The sequence below is a fragment of the Mustela putorius genome, unplaced genomic scaffold (assembly GCF_011764305.1).
Source record: "Mustela putorius furo isolate JIRA1106 unplaced genomic scaffold, ASM1176430v1.1 tig00537243_pilon_pilon_pilon, whole genome shotgun sequence".
NCBI classification, from domain to species: Eukaryota; Metazoa; Chordata; class Mammalia; order Carnivora; family Mustelidae; genus Mustela; species Mustela putorius.
This window is the reverse complement of record NW_025422382.1, coordinates 695,621-719,024: the sequence shown is the minus strand read 5'-3', so window position 1 is coordinate 719,024 and position 23,404 is coordinate 695,621. Positions and strand designations below refer to the sequence as shown.

Below are 23,404 nucleotides of genomic sequence, written 5' to 3'. Positions count from 1 at the left end.
TTCCACTTACAGAACTGCTACCTGGCTTTTGCTCTCTTTTCGGTTCCAAACTACAATTCATATGCGAGCTTTCCCTTGTTTGACTTCTGAGCCATTTTTTTTTTAAGATTTTATTTATTTATTTGACAGACAGAGATCACAAGTAGGCAAAGAGGCAGGCAGAGAGAGAGGAAAGGGAGCAGGCTCCCTGCTGGGCAGAGAGCCTGATGCGGGACTCGATCCCAGGACCCTGGGATCACGACCTGAGCTGAAGGCAGAGGCTTTAACCCACTGAGCCACCCAGGTGCCTCCTGAGCCATTTAAACATCCAAACACAAGTTTGTAAACAAGGGGTAACATGGTTTCTTTACAGAGGTTGTTGGGGATGGAGGGGGTGTGTGTATTCGGACACCTCAAAGCAGAGAATGAAAAAATCCACATTTAAAAAAAAAAAAAAAAAAGCATGGCTCATGGACGGGTGAGCTGAACAGTGGGAATGTGATACCACAAGTAGTGATGACCCCTTGGGCTGCGCCCTGGGTAAGCGACAGAACCTGCACCGTCTCCATCCCGGCGCAACGGGCCCAGAAATGTGTGCCTTCCCCAGGGGGCCGCCATCAGGGGCGAGAATGGAGACGTGACAGTCCCAGAACAGAAAAGAGAGGGACACGTAAGAAATCTAGACATTTCTCCCATGTGAACAGACATGGCTGCAAGCGAACAAATGCCTTATATTGTGGGGTAATAATATATACCACAATTAGTATCTTAAAGAGGAACATATCCCAGGATGGACTCAGTGGGAACAGCATTCAGATTGAAAAGACCTCAAATAGAGAGAGTTGTTGGTGCAGCCTGGGTTTGCAGGGAAGAGACGCGGCAGTGACGCACGGGATCTCCAGATCCGATGACAAGTGCTCTCCACAGTCCAGGCTGAAGAGAGCTGGGTTTGGAAGCAGGATAATCCGGATACAGATGATCGCCTCGATGACAATTTTGTTTTGCTGGAGGAGATATAGCCTCAGGTACGGACAGGAAGTACAAGTCCAAGAGCAGAATGAAAACTGTTTAATACATAGATATCAGGCAATCCCGTTTTTAGAAATTATTCCCGACCTAAATCCCTCCACTCTAGGTATCCTGCACTCCTGAAGGAATCCCTGATTTAAAGGATCATTCTGGGGGCGCCTGGATGGTTCAGTTAGTTATGCATCTGCCTTTGGCTCAGGTCATGAGCTCAAGGTCCTGGGATCCAGTCCCGGCACTGGGCTCCCTGCTCAGTGGGGAGTCTGCTTCTCCTTCTGCCTGCCCCCCCCCTCCACTCGTGTTCTTTCTCCCTCACTCTCTCAAATGAATAAATGAAATCTTTAAAAAACAATAAAAAAATAAAGGATCATTTTGGAAATCGGGCCTGTCCCCAACTATTGCAGCTGAATGCAAAATCCTAAAGCCTTCTCTGGGGAAATGATAACCAGTTACCTATTGCTTGGTTTTTATTTACTTGTTCAATGTGAACATATTTTAGAGAGAGCATACAATGACAGACGTCCATCAGATTTATTTGCATCATTTCCCTGATTACAGAAGCTTTATACAGGCATTTGTAGCGACCCTTATGCAAAGCTCGGTAACTTTATGAAGGCTTCAAGGATCTCATCTCTGCTCAGTAAAGAACGGGGACTCATCCTAAATTTTCAAGCAACGAAAAGGGTTATGTCGTTGCAGTCTGAAAGACTGAAAAATGGTGCAGACAGCAAAAAGGCAGTCTGCGTGTGACCCTCTCCCCTCCTGTCCCCGTGCAAGACCTCACTAATGACTCCTGCGACACCCCTCGTTCCTGAGTTGGGCACAGCACAGCTACACTCAGCCAGGGCTGGCACAGGCTAGGAGACCACGTGGTGGGACCCACATACTATCTTCCAAAGAGAACAGCCACACTGATAAACAAACAGCATGCCCCAATCCAGAGGCCTTCCAGGGGAGGAAAGAAGAATTCACTGGGCTGGTCAAACAAGGCCCCAGGGGCGAAGATGGCTGCTTTCAGATATCTGAAGGGGGAAACTGGGCCTTTCATTCAGTGTGGTTCCAAAGGGTAGTCAGGTAATAATAGCACCCCATGGTAAACAGTGGTGGCATCACAAGAGTGCGTTGTAGGGTAGGCAGGGTGAGGAGGCGGGGAAGGAAGTCAGGGTGAAAGTATGCTGCTGCACGCTCTCTCTCTTCTTCTCGCCCAACCTCAGAGACACAACAGATTTCTCCTTGAATCCTCTGTAAATGAGGCCCACTGATCCATGGAATGTTCCACTGGGATTTCGAAGAAAGAGAGACGGACAGGTACAGCTGCTGTTTAATAGCTGTGGGGGAAGGGCCTATGCAGATAAAGGGAGAATTTTTGGATAAATAACAGAAAGGACAGGTTGAATTTGCAATTTAAGTATACAATGCATACTCCCTGCTTACTTTTTAGCTCTAAACCCTCTTATTCTGAATACCTCTCAATGTCTGCCCAAGACTAATTTCTCCATGTCCGCGCAAGGTGCCACGAAGTGTCCCGATGGCTCCTTTGGGTCATGTCCCCACTGATCTGTACTAAGAGCCCTCTGCTCAGGGGGCCCAAGGGATGAAGGCAGAGTCCCAGGATTTCCTGGAGAAGTCTTGGTGGTCTTGACGTAAAAACACATTTGTTTGTTTGTAGAGGAAACAAACCTGTCCAGACTTGGCGACACAGAGCCGAGCGAGAAATTCATCCGGAGCCCCTGAAGCAATGCCCTGCTCCCAGCTCAGCAGGCTGTGGTTATGTAAGTTCTCATTTAATCTGATCCTTCCATTTTATTTTGTGCTCAGCGCTGATCATCCATACCTTGGACTCAGTTCCTGCATCTGTAGAATGGGAACACTGCGGGGACACCCAACCACGCCCACCCGGGCCAGCCACACTATGGGATGGAGGCAGTCCCCATGGGAAACTGAGCTTTGGGGAAGAGAGAAGTAACAGGACTCAGTCTCCTTATTTAATATTTTGCAATGGGGTTAAACTCCACACTAGGTTGCAAATCCTTAAAGAGATGAATCTGTTCACTAGATGTTGAAATATATCCTGAGGCTCTTCTTTACTAATTACTTAGAATGACACTAGTTCAAGTGCCAGGAAAGAAACTGCTTTTACAGGAATCATTTACACTTTCTGGAATACCCTCCAGCAGGGACAATGTTCTCCCTCAAATAATCTTTCCTTTTCGAAATCTTTAACTCCCCAGGGAAAGACAAACAGAGAAGTATGATTCCTATGTGCGCCCTTCCTACATTCTCCCTACTCTTCAGAAAGAAAGAGAGAGAGAGAGAGGGAGAGAGAAACACAGCATGGACGCGAGGAGTAGCCATTTTCCACACACACATAATCCTAGCCCAGTGACCCAGACTGTGGAGACTGGGGGTGGCGGGAAGAGTCATTGCTAACCCTTCACTTCTCCCTGAAACCATCCCCGACACTGGACACAGTGGGGTAGGAAGGGCACCGCGGAACCCCAGCCTCTCTCCCATGCCCCTGTATAAATGCTCCCCGGTCAACTTGAATCATGACGGCAGAAGGTACAGGAGTAAGGGGGGCCCACACAGTTATAGATCATGCATACGTAAGGGGCCTACCTGCAGAAATCTCTAGAAATGTGAACACCACAAGAAGAATGAAAGAGTGATACCCATATGTTATATTCCAATTCCAATAATCCCTCAAAGGTATTAAGAAGCCCTGTGAGTCTATGGATGAAATCAGAGTTGGCAGCCTGGTGGGTACCCTGACTTGTCACGAATTTCTCTTACAGACCTTGGCTGGGGCCATTCAGGATCCACTCCCACCCCCATTCTTACAGTTCAGCATCTGGATTTCCTTTTTGGGAATGTCAATCAGGCGACCCACCCCTTCACCCCTCAGGCCAAGGGGATGGCATGTGGCTTACACCAAGCCAACTGAGCTCTTGTTTCCAGGGCTTTGAATCTTGGGTGGAGAAACCTGTTGGAACGTATCCACTGCAGCAGTAGCACGCAAAGGAAGACCATCAATTCTGTTCACCTGGACTCCCAGAACTTCCTCAATTTCTGTCCCTCACCAAGCCTGGTTCTGCACACTTCCTGCTGATTTCTCTGACTTCCTGGATATTCTTCCAATAAAATCCTTTTGTTTTGACTTAATCAGAATCAGTGCCTATTGCTTGCAAAAGAAGAAGAGTAACTAATACAGATGCCTAGCTTCTGGACCTGAGGTTTTCCGGGCCCAACAAATTTTAGATGATTCTAAAAATGTCTATTCTCCCTAAAATTGTCTTGTTCCTCCACAGTCAGGAAGAATAAGAAAAGCAAAAGAGAGAGGGAGGGAGAGAGAAAGGAACATCTCCTGATTCTAGAAACTTCCATCATGTCCCGCTCCAGCTGACCCCTCCTCACTCCCACAGGCAAACACTGTTCTGATTTCCATCACCCCAGCCTAATTCTTCCTGTTCTAGAACATCATGTAAATGTAATCAGACAGAATGTACTCTTGCATCTGGCTTATTTTGGTCAATTTAGTATTTCTGAGTTTCATCCAGGTATTTATACATTTCAGTAGGGTGTTCTTTTTTCCTGCTGAGTAATACTCCATTCTATGAATGTACTTCAGTTTGTTTACTCAGTGTCCCGTTGATGGATATCTGGGTTGTTTCCAGCTTTGGGGCTATTACGAAAACAGCTGCTATAAACATTCTTAAACAAATCTTTTTTATGGACATATGACTGCTTTCATTTTCTTGAATAAATGAATTTTTATTAACCACTGGAGAAGCTTTCTTATTATAATACCTTGCAGAGAAACAATAATATACTTTCAGCAGGGGAAAAGGAAAATGCCTATTTTTCTTTTAGGACAGGAGAGGTTCATAGATACCATTCTATTAAACCCCAAATCCCTCTCCAATAGCTTCATTCTTTCCATCTGCACACACCCTTGTTTCTCAATAATTCTAAATAAACCTTTCTCTCTCCCCTTAAACTAGCAAACAGTCTCAACATGACTTTTTCATGGTAATTTTTTTAAAATTCCCAGTTGTGTTCCCAACAGCCCATCGTGGTTTTATTTTCTCACTTCTCATTCTCTCTTTGACCTCTTGCAGTGTTCAGTTGTGTTGACTGGCGCTCTCTCTTGCTCTCTCTCTCTCTCCTATCTTGCTTCTTAAGAAAAACTAAACTTCAATTACTCAGTTGATTTTTGCCATGAAAACAGGTACCTAAAGACTGGTCTTAAATGCTCACCACTGTACAAATCCTTCTCTTGGCTTCCATCCACATTGATAGGAGAGATTCCATAGCCAGGCTCTGGGGTTTGAACATGGCTCTCTCCCTTGCTTAGCTGGGTGACTCTGGCAAGTTATTTAACCTCTTTATGACTCTGTTTCTTCTGTGGCTGATAACGGGATCCACCTCGAACGGTTATCATGAACATTAAATGAGCTAGCACTTACAACTGTGCCTGGTATGTAGTAAGTGCTCAATTAAGACAAACAGTTCCTACTTTCTCATTTGTTCCTCATTGTGGTGTATGTAATAAGAGAAACTTACAAAGCATGGCAGACTTCTTAATAGAGGAGATGAAACCAGAGCATATGATGCCTTTCCTAGGCAACTCTAACAGTTGAGCCTCTTACCCGTACTTCCCTAAGGTGGACATACTGCCAAGCTGCTTCCTTGATGTCATTGTCCTTATGATTCTACACTCTCTTGAAGGTCTCATGCATTGTGGTGGCCTTAATGATCACACCAAGGCCAATGACTTCAAATATAGGTCAACAACCATTAAATATCAGTATCTCATCCCCAACTTTCTGCTTGGTATCTGCTACCATTCATTCAAACTCAACACGTACAAAACCAAAATCCTTGTTTTTTTGTTTTTCCACAAGGAGATTGCCCTCGGGATTTCTCTTTGTCCTCAGTGTATATGCATACACCAAATATACATGGCCCCATCTTGCCAGTTCCCCTAGGGTGTATAAGAGAGCCCGAGAACGGATCTTGTTAAGGCAACACTGAAACACTCTCTTGTTTCCTGAAGGCCTGTCCAGTCCACTTGGGAAGGTTCATGGTGAAAAGAGACCCTGCAGGAGGCCTAGGCTGTGGGGTGAGCATGCCAAGTGCCTGGGAATGAAGCTGCTTCATTAAAACATGAGCGTCCTCACCCCGGGTCCAGCGGGACTTGGTCCCAAGCCTTCCCATCTCATGCTCACACTTGTGATAACAGTGTGAGTGTTTCTCTCTGGGAGCCCTTGCTCCATGCCTGAACGTGGTGTCCATGAAAGGGCAGTTTGCGGGGCCAGGGGAGGAAGCAGGGGCACAGCTGGGCAGCTGGGCACCTGGGCATCAACATTCCATCTCTGCACCTCCAAGCTTTACTCAAGGGGAAGAACTTGAACTCAAAGGCTCAGTCAGGTCCTGTGCCCATGGGAGGCTGTGCGGCCCCTTTAATATTCCCTGGAACAAAATCTCCTGGTCTTGCAAGCAGCCTGATCCAAGTCCCCTGGATGTCTAAGGAAAGCATCTGGGGGATTCTACCACAGCTTTCTGCCTGTGCTAGTCATGAGGGTGGGTCCATTCCTCCTCCTCTGGACACACAGTGGGATGGCCCCTCCGCCACCCTTGAAGTTCAGTATGACAAGTGACTTGCTTTGGCCAATGAGATGGGAGCAGCAACAACAGGGATGGCTTCTGGCAGAAGCCTCGAGAATCCGTGCGGGATTCACATACTCCCTGTCCCCGCCTCTATGGGAGCACAAGGGGACAGGCAGCCTCTGCCAGCCTGGAGGTCCTAGGAGGAGCAGCACACATACCCCATTACACACGCAGCACAAGCAACAGACAAACTTGGCTTCGAGAAGTCATTGGGACTGGGTTCTTTGTTGCTGCCACCTAACCCAGGAAATCCTGACAAATACCATGGCCTGTTCATGACCAGCCAGCAACCTCCGGCTTCTAACTCTTCCTCACCTCTGGCTTTTAGATTTCCCCGCTGTTGAGTTCATCATTCACAGATGAAGACCGACTCCTGCTGCTGGGGAGTCCACAGTGACCCGGCAAACCCTGGCCTCTGGTGCTGCCCAACCCCAGTGCCCTGAGCATGAAAACCGGTACCGTGTTCCCCACAGTCCGCATCTAAGCACGAGTCTTCCTATTAATGCGGCCTATGCTAGCGGGGCTGGCCACGTAATTTATTGTCCAAAATGGTTTGGAGGGTGAACGGCGACTGGGCAACAGGCATAAACCTTTGTTGTCCCGGGCACACAGGGATGCGTGGGCACCCTAACTCTGACGCCACATCTCTACAGTCTTAGGTCTAGGGGTAGAGATGTTATCTCAGGAGAGATCGCCATATCCAGGAAATGTGATTAAAGGCTGAAGACGGGGCCTGTGGTAAAATTAATGTGTTTATCAGAGTGTCCTCTGCTTTTCCTATTCTATGTGGCATTGGACTGAGTGAGTGCAGCTGTTTCTCGAAGCAGGCACATGCGGGTAGCAGTAGACATCCAAACAAAACCAAGAACCCAATGCAACATCCAGACGGGAAGTTGGAGCCCCCTGCGGAAGCATTAAGAGTGTCCTCCTCCTGCAGGGCAGCCTGGGAGTCATTTAAGAGGAAGAAGGACGAAATCAAGAAAACAATCTTAGCAGCAGAAAGAACTATGGAAACAAAGTCAAAGTAAATGCAATTATCAGGGACCTCGGGCTGCTCCTCTCCCGAGCACCTGAGACATATTAATGTCAGTAAGTATTTTCCAAGAATGCTGAATCTTCTAGACAGAGTAACACATTGTAGATGGTAGCTGATTTCTCTAATCTGCTGTTATTTTGCATTTCCTTTACTTTGTAAAATACCACGATTCTTATTGGTCCTCAAAATCTTACAGCTTATATGAAAAAGAGCTCCACATCACTCAGCATCAGGTAAGTACAAATCAAAACCACAGTGAGATACCACGTCACACCAGTCAGAATGGCTACAATTAACAAGTCAGGAAAAGGAGCACAAGTATTGGTGAGGATGTGGAGAAAGCCTCCTGCACTGTTGGTGGGAATGCAAGCTGGTGCAGCCACTCTGGAAAACAGTGTGGAGGTTCCTCAAAAAGTTAAAAATAGAGCTACCAGCAATCGTAGTACTGGGTATTTACCCCCAAAATACAAATGTAGTGATCTGAAGGGGCATGTGCACCTGAAAGTTTATAGCAGCAATGTCCACAAGAGCCAAACTATGGAAAGAACCTAGATGCCCATCAACAGATGAATGGATAAAGAAGATGTGGTATATATACACAATGGAATACTATGCAGCCATCAAAAGAAATGAAATCTTGCCATTTGCAACGATGTGGATGGAACTAGAGGGTATTATGCTTAGCGAAATAAGTCAAATGGAAAAGACAGCTGTCATATGATCTCCCTGATATGAGGAATCTGAGCACCAAGACAGAGGATCATAGGGGAAGGGAGGGAAAAATGAAACAAGAGGAAACCAGAGAAGGAGACAAACCATAAGAGACTCTTAATCTTAGGAAACAAACTGAGGGCTGATCGAAAGGAGGGGGTGGGAGGGATAGGGTGGCTGGGTGATGGACACTGTGGAGGGTATGTGTTATGGTGAGTGCTGTGAATTGTGTAAGACTGATGAATTACAGATCGGTACCCCTGAAACAAATAATACATCATATGTTACTAAAAGAAAAAAGAAATCTTATGGCCTATGATCACGAGGTATGTAACGTTTTTTGTATCTGTTTTTCTGTGTCCCAATCCCCACTTTCCACTGGGTTTCTGTCACTCACAACCAAGACTTCTAATTACTCTATCTACCAAGGAACAGTGCCACATGATGTGAATCCAAATAGTTCCCCAAAATCTGGGTCGGGAAGACAGGGTGGCGTATATATAGAAAAGATTGGCTATGAGTGGATAACTGTTGAAATTAAGTGATCAGTAGAAGGAGCTTACTATGATACTATCAACCCATTCTTTCTGTCTATATATGTTAAGGTAAGTGTTAAAAAAAAAAATCTCACAGGCCTCACACTTCAAGTCCAGCCCAAATCAAGGCAAACCAAAGAGCAAAAGAGGCAGAATCAAATGTAAACCAGACAACAGCGGACATGCACAGAACATAGCTGCAATACATGAATACTTCCGCAGAAGAGTTCTTGGCAATACACAGGGCTTTGGAGACCAGACCCAAATCTATGAGGGCCTGACAGGAGCTGGGGGCCTTGGACAGCCATGGCTGGCTGATGACCAGCCCAAACGATGCAGCCTTGGTCTGGCCAGGTGCTTCAGCTCCAGGCAAAACAATCGAGTAGACATCCCCCTGCTGGAAGAATTTGCTCTTCCTCCCAGGTAATCCCAATAAAGCAGCTATTACCCAAGACCCACAGTAAAGCAAGGGTGTGGCTCAGACAAAGGCCTGGGTAACTTCATCTCCAAATGTTCACTGAGGACTTCCGTTGTTGTTCCAACACAATATATCTTGCAGTTTATAAACACCACCGCAATTTGGTCTCTTAATTTAGGCTAGAGCCACCACCCTTTATGGGGTCCTGCCTTCCCCTGGGATTAGAGGTTCTTGACCCCAGCTACCCATTAGAAATATCTGGGATCTTTAGAAAAATCCTGATGCCCCAGGGGCAACCTAGACCCATCAAATCACAATCTCTGGGAGTGGGGCCCAGATGTCGATATTTCTGGAAGGCTCCTTGATGATTCTAAGGAGCCGCTAGGACGGAGAACCACAGACTTGGGTAGACCCGGATCCATCAGAGGCTTACTCACTGTAAATGGTGCCTCACTTCTCCGGACATCCCCTGCTACTGCTCGGACCACCCCCACTTTCTGATCTTCATGTGTGGGCAGACCTCAATCAATCCAGAACCTAGTTCTTTCCTCTTTCTAGGAGTTTCCTAGGGCTGCATGACAAAATACCACAAACTTGGTGGCTAAAAACAACATAAATAAAGTCTCAGAAATCTAGTTCTAGAGGCTAGAAGTCCAAAGGCAAGGTGTTGGCTGTACGCCGGGATCCTTTCTTGCCTCTTGTAATTTCTGGTGGTTGCTGGCAATCCTTGGTATTACTTGGTTCGTGGACCTATTACTCCAATCTCTCCCTTCATTGTCACTTGGCAATCTCCCTTGAAGTCTGTGTCCTTTCTTCTTGTAAGATCACCAGTCATATTCAATTAAGAGCCCCCCCTACTCTGGCAGGACCACAACACCTTCCACCTGCAGCAACCCTGTCTCCAGAAAGGGACACATTCTGAGGTTCCAAGAAGCACACTGTTTCAATCCGGGGCACTCCTAGTCACCCATAGAAAGCAAGTCTTAGATGTTACCTTCATCAGAATGCATATAAGATCGAGCAAACTGGGAGCACGATGCCTTTTAAAACATGTTTTCTTTCTGAGTCATTTTAGACTTCTAGAATGGTTGCAAAGATAGTACTGAGAGTTCCCGAATGCTCTTCACCCCGCTTCCCCTAACGTTAATATCCTGTGAAACTATGGTACCCTTATAAAAACTAAAACATTCACAGCAGTTATGGTACTGTTGACATAACCCTATACTTAGTGCATCTTTCAGCAGGCATCCCACTCATGCCTTTCCCTGCTCCGGGATCCAAATCAGGACAGCAGCTTGCATTTAACACAATGGTTTTCAGGACGGAATCAAAGGGCCACCGCCAAGCTCTGATTCACGGCATCAAAACCTCACCCCAGGTATCCTCTCTGAGTCTGCCCTCTAGCCTCCCAGCCAATCTCACATTTGCATCCAACTGACTATGTTTCATCTCTTCTTCCATCCTGTTCAGATCTGGTAACCCCAATTTTTAAGTCAGGTCAGTTCTTAACAGTTCTGAGGTCATGGGACACCTTTGAGAATCCTTGAGAAGGGAACAGATTCTCCTCTGAAGAAAATGCACAGACAAAAACCATTTTGCAACCAACTTCAGAGCAGATATCAATGCTTCCGTCGTCTCCCAGGGTTCCCACCAACACACGACTTCCCACAGTTTGGCGTCCCTGGGCATTGACTTTGTGATGAAATCACTAATGAAGCCCTCTCCCAGGACAATGTCTCCAGCTCGCGGACATGGCGGCAGGGCTGTGCACTCTGGGTTTTGGACAATACCAGCAGTCCTGGTCACTGCCTTCAGCCAACAGTGGACACTGAGGGTGGCTGGACTCTCCCCTTCTGGCCAACTTAGCTGCCGGTATTTAAGCCCACAAGTTTTGGTTGACCCTTCACCTCTTTGGAGCCCACCTTCTCTGTGATGAAAGGAATCTCCCAGAATTTAACACTTCTCAATCTGAAAGGCAGGTTATCTCCTCAGTTTCAACTAAGAAAAGTGACTCTGGGATCCAGAGCAGTATTACCGAATTCTGTCAAAAAATCAGACCTGCCGCCATTTTGAAACAGCAGGAAACTTGGTACCAAGGACAATGCCTGCTTATGGCATTTCAGCTTTGGAAAGAGCAGTGTGAACCACCACCCCCCATACACACAAACTCCAAACAACTGGCAACTCTACAACACTACACATCCTCTGAAGTCACCACACAAGCTTAGAGCAGGAACCAAGGAAAAGGGCAACTGCCCCCACTCAATCCTCACAACCTTGGTTTGAACCTCTCGCTCGCCCCAGTTCCTAAAATGCCGTTTGTCCCTCCCCCTCAACACCCAGTCAGCCTCAGATGCTTTTTTTTTCTATCAATGCCTCATCTCTCTGACAGATGGCCCAAGGGTCCTCTGAGCTAACCTGCCTGGCAGGCTCTCCTGTGTCCCGGGGCCCTACTTTGCTATCTATTACCGGTCGAATCAGGATCACACCAATTCCTCCAGCATCAGGCAGAAGGGAACAGGGCTGGGGAAGAGACGAGAATAATTCTTCTGGGCAGAGCTGGGTCTAGGCTTACCTTCTGCAAACGGCTCCCATTCATAGAACCGGCCCATGAAGGGCTTGTTGTTGTAGGACGCACACTGGACTTCCCGGATGCTTCTACTGCTTTCTGGACACACCTAATAAAACAGGTTTTAAATGTGCAGTTAGTGTCTGCGTCTTCTCAGAGCCCCAGGCCCATCCCAGAAGACCTCTCCAGCTTGAAATGTCAATCCTCCTCTATCAAAAGCAGCATTTCTGAAACCGTGCAGATCACCTGCATCAAAAATTTAAAATGCAGATCTCAAGGCTTCCTTCCAAGTTTACTACATCAGAATCTTTGGAAGAACACTAAAATTTTAACAAGCTCCCCAGGTTAAGCTTTTGCACCGTCATTTGAAAACCAGTAACTAAAACCTTCTGTTTCTGACAAATTTGTCTGCTTGCCTCCCTTCCCCCCGCCAAGGCCATCCATTTCCATCTGTTTGACTTTGTTCGTGCCATTTCTGGACATGGGATCAGATTCACAGCAAGCATGTACAGAATCCTCACCATGTGCAGGAACTGCTTTGAACACAGTACACTTGCTAATGCATTTAATCCTCAGGGTGACCCATGAGGCCAATCGGATAGTTTTGCAGATTTTTCACCAATGAGCAAACTGAGGCACAGAGGAACCCACACAGCCAGGGAGGGCAGAAGCTGGAGTTAAGGCTCAGTGGTCTGGTGGCCACCACGCTGCCCAACTTGTCTAAATTCTCTCCACCATCTAACGCCACAGCTCCCACCTTTAGAATGCAAAATAATCACCCAGAAATCTCACGGGAAATGCAAAGTCTTGGGTTCCTCCCCCCAAGGATCATCAGTCAGTAAGTCTGGGAAGAGGTCCAGGAATCTGTATTTTATTAAACTACCCAGGTAATTCTGATATACTAGATTACTCTAAGAAAATATCCAGTTCCCTGTAGTTTCTTTCTTATCTATAAATGATAAATATGAGCAAAGTATGACATGAAATAAATAAATATGAAATATAAAAATAATACCAGAATCTCTAATGCAAATCATGAATAAAGCATGATCTACCTTCTTAAATCCTACATATACTCTTACTTAAGTGTGGGGTATGCGTGCATACGCGTGCCCGCGCCTGTGTGCATGCATGTCTTAATAATCAGAGAAAAAGGAACCTGGTCCCTTAAATATTAATAACCCTGTGTATAAGAAGTCTCTGGAATAAACTGCTAATCAGGTTACACCAAGTCCTGAAGGATTTATAAAGAAATCTACGGTATGTATCAGAAACATCAGGTCTTTTCAAGAGGAGGGAACAAGAGGAGGAATAAAACCAGGTGGAAGCAGGGGCACCTGGGTGGCTCAGTGGGTAAAGCCTCTGCTTTCAGCTTAGGTCATGATCTCACCCTGGGATTGAGCCCTGCATAGGGCTCTCTGCTTAGCGGGGAGCCTGCTTCCCCCACTGCCTCTCTGCCTGCCCCCCTGCCTCTCTGCCTACTTGTGATCTCTCTCTCAGTCAAATAAATAAATAAAATCTTAAAAAAAAAAAAAAAGGTGGTGGAAGGAAAAGCATCTCTTGTTTGATAAAGGTCAGTCGGGTAAGGCTGCTGGGTGGTCATGGCCCTGCCACAGCCTGAACCGAACCATATGCAGCAGGAAGCTACGGAAAGAGAATGTGCTAGAAACTGGTGGGGAGAGAAGGGCCCGGTGGACGGTCAGGGTGGGCTGAGCTCCGACCATCAGTCAGAAGCCAACAGGCTGGGCAAGGCTGTCTCCTCCGGAAGCCAGGACGATGGCGGCGCCCAAGCCAGAACCATGCAGGCGTCTGGCAACACCAGCCGTCTCCATGAAGGATTTGGCATCAAGATGTTTTTGACAACTCTTAGGTCAGAACCAGAGCTCAATGAGGATGTGATCAGCTGGTGGCTCAGGAGAAGTCACTGTCCCGGCAAAGAGAAAGAATCGCCAAGTGGTTTGTTGAAAATACAGATTCTCTTGGTTGCCTGGGTGGTTCAGTCGGTGAAGCATCTGACTCTTCATTTCAGCTCACGTCATGATCTCGGGGTCGTGCGATCGAGCCCCGAGTCGGGCTCTGCGCTGAGTGCAGTCTGCTTGAGATTCTCTCCTCCTCCCTCTGCTCCCCTCCCAACTCTCTCTTTCTCATAAAAATCAATCAATCAATCAATCAAATCTTCTAAAATGCACATTCCCAGGCCTTACCCCAGTGTTAGGGGAGGGAAAGGGTCCAGGAATATATTCTTGAAGAACTCCCTCAATGATTATGGCCCAGCCGGCTGGCACTGGACCGCAGCAGCAACCAAAGGCCACACCTCAGCCTCATTCTTACTCGGAATTAGTTAACACGCAATCACAGTGTTAGAAGAGTGACCATCAAATCCAACCATTTACTCTACAGATGAAGACACAGGGGCCTGGAGAAGTGGCACAGGTCACCAGAGGTCACAGTTACAGAGGGACTGAGCCCAGAGCACTGACCACCCACTCTGGCCCTAATCAGAAACTAGAGATTAGCTACTCAGTTGCATTTTTTTTTTCATAATGGAAACAGACCAGAACAAGCGGGCACATGTCCTATTCCTCAGATAACCACACCTCTGGAAAGCCAAGTTGCTCTGCCATGAGGCTCCAGCCAGAAGCCACCCTTAATTTGTCTGGGGACAGTTATCAGAATTGGAAGCCACAGACCGCAAAAACTCAGCCAGTCTGCTTAACCCCTTTCTCTTCCACCAGCAAAAATATGCCAAGAGGCTGGACCACGAACCAAAGTATCTGTAGAATCATTTTGAAATGCTCAGTACTTGATGATAGAAATGTATATTTCATGACACATAAAGTAGTCTACAACCCATTAAGTGAAAAAAAAAAAAGTGCTAAATGATTGTGTGTGTGTGCACATGCACACCCATAGAGAAAGAAAGGTTAAAAGCATTATCTCTGGAAGGTGGGTTACAGATTTTTTTCTCTTTCCACAAAGAAAAGAAAGCTTTTGGTGTATTGCATTGTCTCATTTTTCTGCAATAAATATGTAATATTTATGTAACAAAAGTGGATCATTACTGAGCCCTTCCAAACACTCCGGCCCTTTGCCAGCTTTACGTGCGCTCGTAGTTTATAATCTTAGGGTATATCTTAATGCCCCACTAAGGCTCTCACTCTGACCATACACATCTGCCAAGTCAACCAGTCACCTGTGAGGGATCATCCAGGGTACCCTGCCCCAGGTCACTAACAAGTTCTTTTTATGTGAGCCTGGCCCAGTTACCTCCTGAGGCGGGGGTTGGGGGACTTCATGTGGCATCAGACCCACAGTGGGGCGTCAGGCACTGAGGCAGCAAATCTACCTCCAGTCACCCAAAGGCAGGTGGGCCCAGCAGGTTGCCTGTGATACCCAGCACATGCTGAGCGTGGGCAGATGCCGCTGGAGATGACCGGGAGCCCTGGCCTCGCCCTGTGTGTTCCCCCCCAAGGACTCACAGGATGCCACATGAGGGGCCGCTCAGCAGGTAGGAGCGAGCCCAGGCCGGAGAAATGCGAGACTCACAGGGCTCAAATGTGGACATGAGTTCCTAAGATAAAATTATAGTAAGGGTGATGCAGGCAGAAGCCTGGGCCAGTGAGGATGTTAAGAACAGCTCACTTGTACTGAGCAGTTACTAAATGCCGGGCACGCTACCCCAGCCTCACCACAACTATTATACCCATTTTACAGATGAGGAAGCCAAAGCAGCAGAAAGCTGAAGGAGCTGCCCAAAGTCATGGGCTGATAAATGATCAGGATCGGAACCCACACACTTTGGACCCTGAACCCATGCCAGTAACCACCACGGTGCCCCTCGAGAATGGAGGACAGCAAAATGAATCTGGCATGGGTCCTCAGACAAGGGGACCTTAACTCCTTGCCCGAGAGGTCCTAGCGGCCGAGGTCGGTTTCAGCCTCTGAGGCCTGGTGGAGGGGCCTCGGCTGTAAAGATCATGCAGTTGTGTACTGAGGACCAAGCAGGGCCAGGGAAATTCGGCTTCACGTCTTCTGTGGGTTACATCTGTTTGTACTTGCCATACTATTATCTGTATACGATCTCCTCTCATTTTCACAGACTCTCTGAAGTTCAAACTTCCAGGTTACAGATCATTTTACATTTGTTACATTTTAAGTGGGCTGTTTCCTGATACCATGGACTGAGTCACCCACATCTTATCGGTGACTGTGTCTAGTTTACACTGTGAGTTGGCTTTGGGCAGATTTCCTGTAGACACTAATCCTTTCCATGGACGTAGATTCCTGTAACCTTCAGGCCAGAAAAGTGGGACAGGGAAAAAGCCGGGAGGATAGAGATCAAGTCCATGCAGAATGGGGCTAGGAAAGACCGGAGCTTCATTGTCTTGTAATGTGTCTGGGAGATAACCTCCCTTCAAATGACTTCCTTTCACCCAAAAGAGGCAGCAATGTTTCCACTGGTCTCTTATGGGAAAAGGAATGAAGACGGACTTTAATATAATGAGCTGAAAATCCTCATAAAGCACTTGAGACCCTATCCAAAGTTCCATCTCGACAATTGTTTCGGGTTGCTACGAGTTACAAAGAGTGTTATGGAAACTCGGGCTATGTTCCTAGAGACCCCAGTTGATCTGAGATGACATGGCTCAAGAGGCCACTCTTGGTGATCGCATACCTACCTCTTGATAATTAATTACTTTCATTTCCTCAGTGGACCAAAGGGTGTCATCCCCAATGAAGGCGGCACCAAGGAACATGACCTTGCAGTCTTCCTGGGTCAGACAGGAATTGTTTTTATCCTTTGCATTGCTCTGGATTCAATGAAAAGACCAGTGACCAGCCTACAACATGTGATGTAGTTAACAACCCTGCACGGCCAGGGGAAGGTGTCTCGGTGGCCTTGGGCAAAGCACTTCATTTCTCTAAACCCAAATTCCTGCAGGCTAGTAGCAAGCCCCGAGGCACTCTCATCCCGCAGGATTATTTTGTGAAGTTTGACTTAGTAATACATTAAAATTTCTAGCTGGGGGCGCCTGGGTGGCTCAGTGGGTTAAAGCCTCTGCCTTCGGCTCAGGTCGTGATCTCAGAGTCCTGGGATCGAGGTCCGCATTAGGCTCTCTGCTCAAGCAGGGAGGCTGCTTCCTCCTTTCTCTTTGCCTGCCTCTCTGCTACTTGAGATCTCTGTCTGTCAAATAAATAAATAAAAATCTTTAAAAAAAAATTTCTAGCTCATAATAATGCTCAGGATATGTCAGCTGAGCTGGAATCTAAGTGGACATCAAAGATGATTCCGGCAGTTCCAGAAGCTTCAAGTGGCTGACAGATAGGTGTTCTGAGTAAACATTCCCCTCTCCCTTCCCCAGCTGGAAAAAGGGGTTTGGGTTTCCAGCTGCAGAATAATACAACCATGGATCAACATTGCTTAGAAATTATCCAGCACATTTTTCAAATACATTTCATATCTGCTTTCTCAAGTCACTTGGAACAAATTCAACCTCGCAAAAACACTCTTGCCACCTGCTACCACTTCCAGCGTTCTTTGGACAGTCAGTAAGAGTCAGGTCAAGGTTTTAAACAAAACACAAGGCAAAAATCCCTCCAAAATCCCAAGGTTTTCTTCATTCTCAAACACCTTTTTTTCTTCATCTAAGTTCATAATGTTCTCCTAGAGAAAGGTGCTTCTCTCATTCAATATGCCCATCAAAGACCCAGTGGATACTAGAATGACTAACCCCAACTGTTCACCCAGGAAAACCATGTATTTTGAGGTACTCTGGAAAAACGTTCATACAAATCTAGGCCTATCCCAGGAGTGCTTATTTCTCCCTCCTTAGATTTTTCTATCTCTACGCCTGTAAGAGGACCTAAACAAGAACCTCTGTCTTCTAACTAATCAGAAAGCATAGGGCCAAATGTAAACTTTTTAAAACATTTAAGACTTCTCCTTCCCTCTACTTCCTACTTCAGGGATCACATTAGTCAGAGTGGCCTCCTGACCCTTTGCCATCTGCTGGGACAGGAGGAGAAATTCCCTAAAGGCAAATATTCACTGTGCCCCTATGACTATGCATCAGGTATTGGGACTGACTATGGAGGATATGGAGAACCCCTCATTATAGTCTCTGGCAGGGATTTCAGAGGCCAAGTGGAGGAAAATACATCAGCCAAAACGTGTAATGCAATGAGAAGAATTTGGCAATTCTTGGGCACGACATTTCCAATCTTGCAAAACAAGGAGTCCTCCTGAACGCGGATGAATCCAGAAAATAAAAATTGTTAACACACTATATGTAATTTAAAGTAAAATAGAAAATAAAAACATAGCTAGTAGGGATCTGCAGTGGGAGGAAATGGGGTCATTTCTTCGTATTTTGGAGTAAGGAGCTAATGGAGAAAATTTGAAGTTGATGTATCGAGAAGCAAAGATATTAGTTTGCTATTAGAGATATGGAGAGAATGACCCTAGGAACTAAAAATTTAAAAATGAGTGATTGCGCTTACATCTAGGGAGAGGGGCTGGGATATAGCTCTCTCTGCCACGCTGGTATCTTACCATTTGCATTACTTTTTATAATGATCAGAAGTGACGATCGGGAACAACTCATGTATGTATGTGTGTGTGTGACTCCCATGTGTATCTTTCGAATATATGAACAATGTTTATATGAAACCCATAAATATTGTACACATAAAGAAACATCTTTACCATTTATACGTTCGCATATATTCACATGCCATATTTATAAAAGGTCACTGACAGAATAAGAAAAAGTAAGAGAACTTTCTATAGGAAATTCCAAGTGGTCCGAGAAGATGGAAAGCAGAAATCGATGCAAAAAAGCGCTGACACCTGCACATATTTCCCAGATAAGGAGGCTGGTGATAAACTGACGATAACAGAAACTTACATCGAGCCCCCAGTAGATGGACTGTCCACCCCGTGATTGCCCCACAGTTCCCTGGTAAGTTTCACACCTTCCCGCCTGGATTCTTGACCTGGTCCATTTGCGAAGTTCCTCCTTAAAGAACAGTCAGGAGGTTGTCAACTCATCTTTTGTTCAACAGGAGACTAGAAATGGGGTTGAAGTAGAACCTGCCTCAAGAGAGCTAAGCTGTATTTGAGATTTGTCCAACATCTTCCCTTCATTTTCACATACGTGGAGACAGAAACAACTCCACACGGACAAACCCGTTCTCTGAAGCCGGTCCCACTCCAGGGAAATTTACTGGAGAATCACTGATACCAGAGCTCATCACATCAGTGTTTGCTAAAAGCTGCTTTTAGCCCCAGGGGTTTTTCCCCATCACGTTAAGTGCACTCTGTCTAAACTCGGGATCACGTCTCCTTTGGCAGTGAAGCCCATTACAGTTGTAACCCCGTTCCCGCCCTGCACCCGCTGACTCACTCCAGCCCCCTTTCACCAGAAGGAGCCAGAGTCAGTGTCCCCGAGGGAGAAAGCCTGAATTCCGACTGCTTAAGAGAACAAAGTGGGGAAAGAAACACCTCGACCTCCACGAGTCTTGTATTTAGCAAATAATAACATAAAACCCCAGAAACAGTGAGTAGAACGATCTTAACTCCATCCCTCTGGCACCGGAGGGCCGGCGGTTTGCTTTTCTCCTTCCCCCATGGCACCCTCATCAAGACTCCAGGTCTGTTGCTTCCAACTCTGGGCCTTCCACGAACTTCCACGAAGAAGAAACCTATTTACTTGGTTCCTCGAGCACTCATTCTCTTTCGCCACAGCTGAGAAAGTGCAGGGCTGGGGAAAAAACCACAGAGACCTCCCCGCGTACTTGCCAGGGAAGTCTCCGCCCATAGGAAAAACATCTGGATCCACCGAGAGGTCTCCTGAGAGCGCCCTTCTTGTTCCTCAGCCCCTCTGGGAGCCCCTGTCACTCCCCCTGCACTTCTCCAGGAGGCCCAGCCAGGCTCATTTCCGCAGCCGGGGGACTGCAAAGTGCCTCCCAGCAAGGCCGGTGGTGCCTGTGTCCTAGGCTTGCTTGTCATGACCTTTTTTGAGCCTCTCCTGCTGGACTGGGAGCCAGAGTGTGTTCTCATTTCAGTGTCCCTGACCTACAGCCTAACACCTGACCCCGCCACTGATGTCAACGCTGTGTTTATGGACTCCAAGAACCCCTACGAGTGACCTGACGTGTTGTACCAGTAGATGTCAAAGGTTGGGGTCTGCTCCAAAAGACCCTAAGAGTCTCTAGTTGTACTGGGGCTTGTCACCTTAACTTCCGCACATAAAAAGTAAGCAAAGAAAGAAAAAAAAAGAACAAAAAAACCCCTTCCTTATCTTTAAAGTCTACAGGCAGAGATCATCGGGACTGCATTTATTATTTATTTTCTAGTATTTCATAGAGGTTATCTTAGGAGTCAAGCAATCCTGAAAACACACCAGATGCTTAAAATTCCCAGATGACATCACAAGGTAGAGCTTCACATGAAACATGCACATTTGAGGGCGTTAAGCATTTACTGGCAGGAACTTATCTGTAGTTTCACTTTCCATCACTTTACACCTGACCCAACAGTGACTGCGCGGAAGCTACATTACACTTGACATGTTGGGGCTCTCAGCAATCATGTTTTGTTTTGGTTTTTTTTTTTTTTTAGATTTTCTTTATTTATTTGACAGAGAGAGAGAGAGAGAGCACACACAGGCAGGGGGAATGGTAGAGGGAGAGGGGGAAGCAGGCTCCCCAAGGAGCAGTAAGTGCGAAGCTGGGACTCCATCCCAGGACCCTGGATTGAGACCCAAGCTGAAGACAGACCCTTAACCGACTGAGCCCCCCAGGTGCCCCAGCAGTCGTGTTTTATTGCCCGGTGAAGGGAAAGGGTTCTGAACCCCAGCTGATCCACGGGACCGAAGGGGGATCTGAGCAAGTCTGACCACCTCCACCACAGTTCCGTGACTGAGCACTCTAGAAAATGCCATGGCAAGACTCAGCTCCCGTCCAGGCTCCGGAGAGGCAGGCAAGCCTTGCTGACTTCTCCAGGCTTGAACGCCGTTATTTTCCTGCGTTGTCAGCTTCCCGTGTGCCCAGTCCACACTGCGGAACAGGTGGTATTCCTCCGCGTCCCAGATGGGAAGCGCCTCGCCCAAGGAAGCTGGGGCTCCCGGCTGGCACAGCCGGCTCCCAAGCCCACTATTTCAGACGCCCTGCGGCCTAACCTCCAATTACATCAGTTAATGAGCTCGCTTCTGACTCTGCACTGTGTTTCTAAAAGTTTCTCATGCATCCATCTCATGTATGGAAGTCAAGCAAGGCCCACGTGAAATCTCCAGGTTTTGAGATGTTATAGAACAAGATGCCCACTAAAACTGTGGTTATTTAAAGTGGATAGGAGGCCAGAGGGGAGAAAAGGAGGGACCCTGCGACCTGGCAGGTGTCACGGTATCTTAAGGCTCTGGCACAACCCTACCTCCCTGCCCTTGACTAAGCTGTTTCTTTTGCCCCCAAATGCCCTTTTGTCTCTTCCCACCATCCTCAGGAGCCCAGCTCTACTGCTCCCTCTTCAGCGCAGTCTTCCCCAACCCAGCATGGCCTCCTGCTCTGCTCCCAGAGTTCCTCCCCCTCCCCAAGTGCTCCAGCGCCAAGGGCAGTGATGTCCAGGCTGCTTGTCCTGGACACCTCTCTGCCCCAGGACCACAAGGGTCTTGAAGGAAGGAGTGTGAGCAGTGACGAGATACTGTTCCCGGATCTGGAAGCCTGCCAAACTATTTCCCCTAATTCATGCCACCCCTTCTATGCATTACAGTATATAACACAACTCAGGCCTCTACTGTGGGGGCAGTCGAGAATTTGGGGGGATCTACTGGGCACTCAGTTTAAGGAGTGAAGTTCTGAAATCATGGGACGTTTCCAAGCCATCCTGGCCCACCTTCCTTTCTTTCTCTTCTCCCAGATGGGAACTGGAGAGATCTCTAAAGGCACATATTCCTTTTTAATCTTTGGAGAGGATCTAAGTGATAACCTATATTCCCTTCATCTCTTTCGTCCTGGAGTAGGAAGACTAACACAGTTTGGAGATTCATGCTCCCTCGTCCTGTTGCCCACTGGTGGGGGGTGGGGTGGGTAACATACATGTCCACATAAGGTCACCCACGCTAAGGTGCCAGAGCACATGGGTCCACACAGGAGGTGTGCAAGGAAGACCCCACACGGCAGGACGAAACAGCTCTCTTCAGAAAGGCCTGCCTGCAAGATCGGTCCTTGGTTGGCATCTGGGAACTTGGATTTCAGAAGGGTTTCCATCATTCCCTGAGGGAATAAGAGTGACTCACTATGCCCAAACCATTTGCTTTAGCAATATAGTTTATGCTCAACACCTGCTTTCCTCCTAGGAGTCTGGAATTTTGGTATGTGGCAGGCAGAGGGCACCTATGCGGCCAGCCCCCAATAAAAACCCTGGGCACCGAGTCTCAAACGAGCTTCCCTTGTAGATGACACTTCACGCCCATTGTCACAACTCCGGGCTGGGGGAACAAGCACATCCTGTGCGACTCCACTAGGAGAAGACAGGAACTATGTGCCTGGTTTCCTCAAGACTTTGCCCCATGCACCTTTCTCTTTGCTGATCTTGCTCTGTGCCCTTTCACTGTAATAAATCATAGCTATGAATCCTCCCAGTAAATCATCAAACCTAGGAGAGGTCTTAAGGACCTTAACACAGGGAATTTTAATGAGGGACAGGGGATGGCCCAAGAGCCAAGAAGCCTTGGGCTTATAAAAAGAAGACAGGCAGTCACGGGACCTCTAAGGAATAGCATCTCTCCATAAGGGTCAGTAGGATGAGACTCGGGATGATGGGGAGCACTGGGGAGGACACCGTGTGAAATGTTACACACAAGAAACGGGAACTGAAGCTACATAAACCTTTGTCAACATTCACATCTCTGTCCTGGGTTGAAGGTGTTACTATTGCCAGGTATCATAAATTCACAAGAATTTCCTGAGGTTATTTGCAAGTCAATGTCCTTAGTAGTGGAGTTATTCCAGCACCCAGAGAAGCCACAATGTCTGCATGGAGAGAGGTGACTCTGCTCTCGGCAGCACAGGCCTCGCAAAATGTGCGTCCTTGAAAAATGGAGGTGAAGTGACAGAACTACTAAGTAGACATCACATGTGTGCCAAGTGCCCTCTCTCTTTTTCTTTTGCTTTATGATTTATGTGGTTTTGAAAATTAAGAAACATAGTAGTCAATGGGAGGAGGCGTTCTGCATGTGAGATGAATTCATCTCATTTACTTTTTTAAAGATTTTTATTTTAAAAAGTTTTAAGAGAGAAAATCCTAAGCAGACTCCAGGTCCAGTGTGGAGCCCATCTCGAAGTCACAGGGCTTGAGCCCTCAACCCTGAGATCATGACCCTAAGATCACAACCTGAGCTGAAATCAAGAGTCAGATGCTTAGTGAATGAGCCCTCCATATGCCCCTGAATCTTAAGGAT

At 47.0% G+C, this 23,404-nt stretch overlaps 1 protein-coding gene across 2 annotated transcripts in view; it reads right to left on the bottom strand.

Annotated features, from left to right (window-relative positions):
• The window catches only part of THSD4 (thrombospondin type 1 domain containing 4), a 556,231-nt gene that overhangs the window by 425,145 nt on the left and 107,682 nt on the right, over positions 1 to 23,404 (bottom strand). For both annotated transcript variants that reach the window (XM_045073490.1, XM_045073491.1), the window contains exon 6: positions 11,952 to 12,054. In XM_045073490.1, the coding sequence (XP_044929425.1) occupies positions 11,952 to 12,054 (103 nt within the window). The remainder of the gene's footprint in view (positions 1 to 11,951; positions 12,055 to 23,404) is intronic.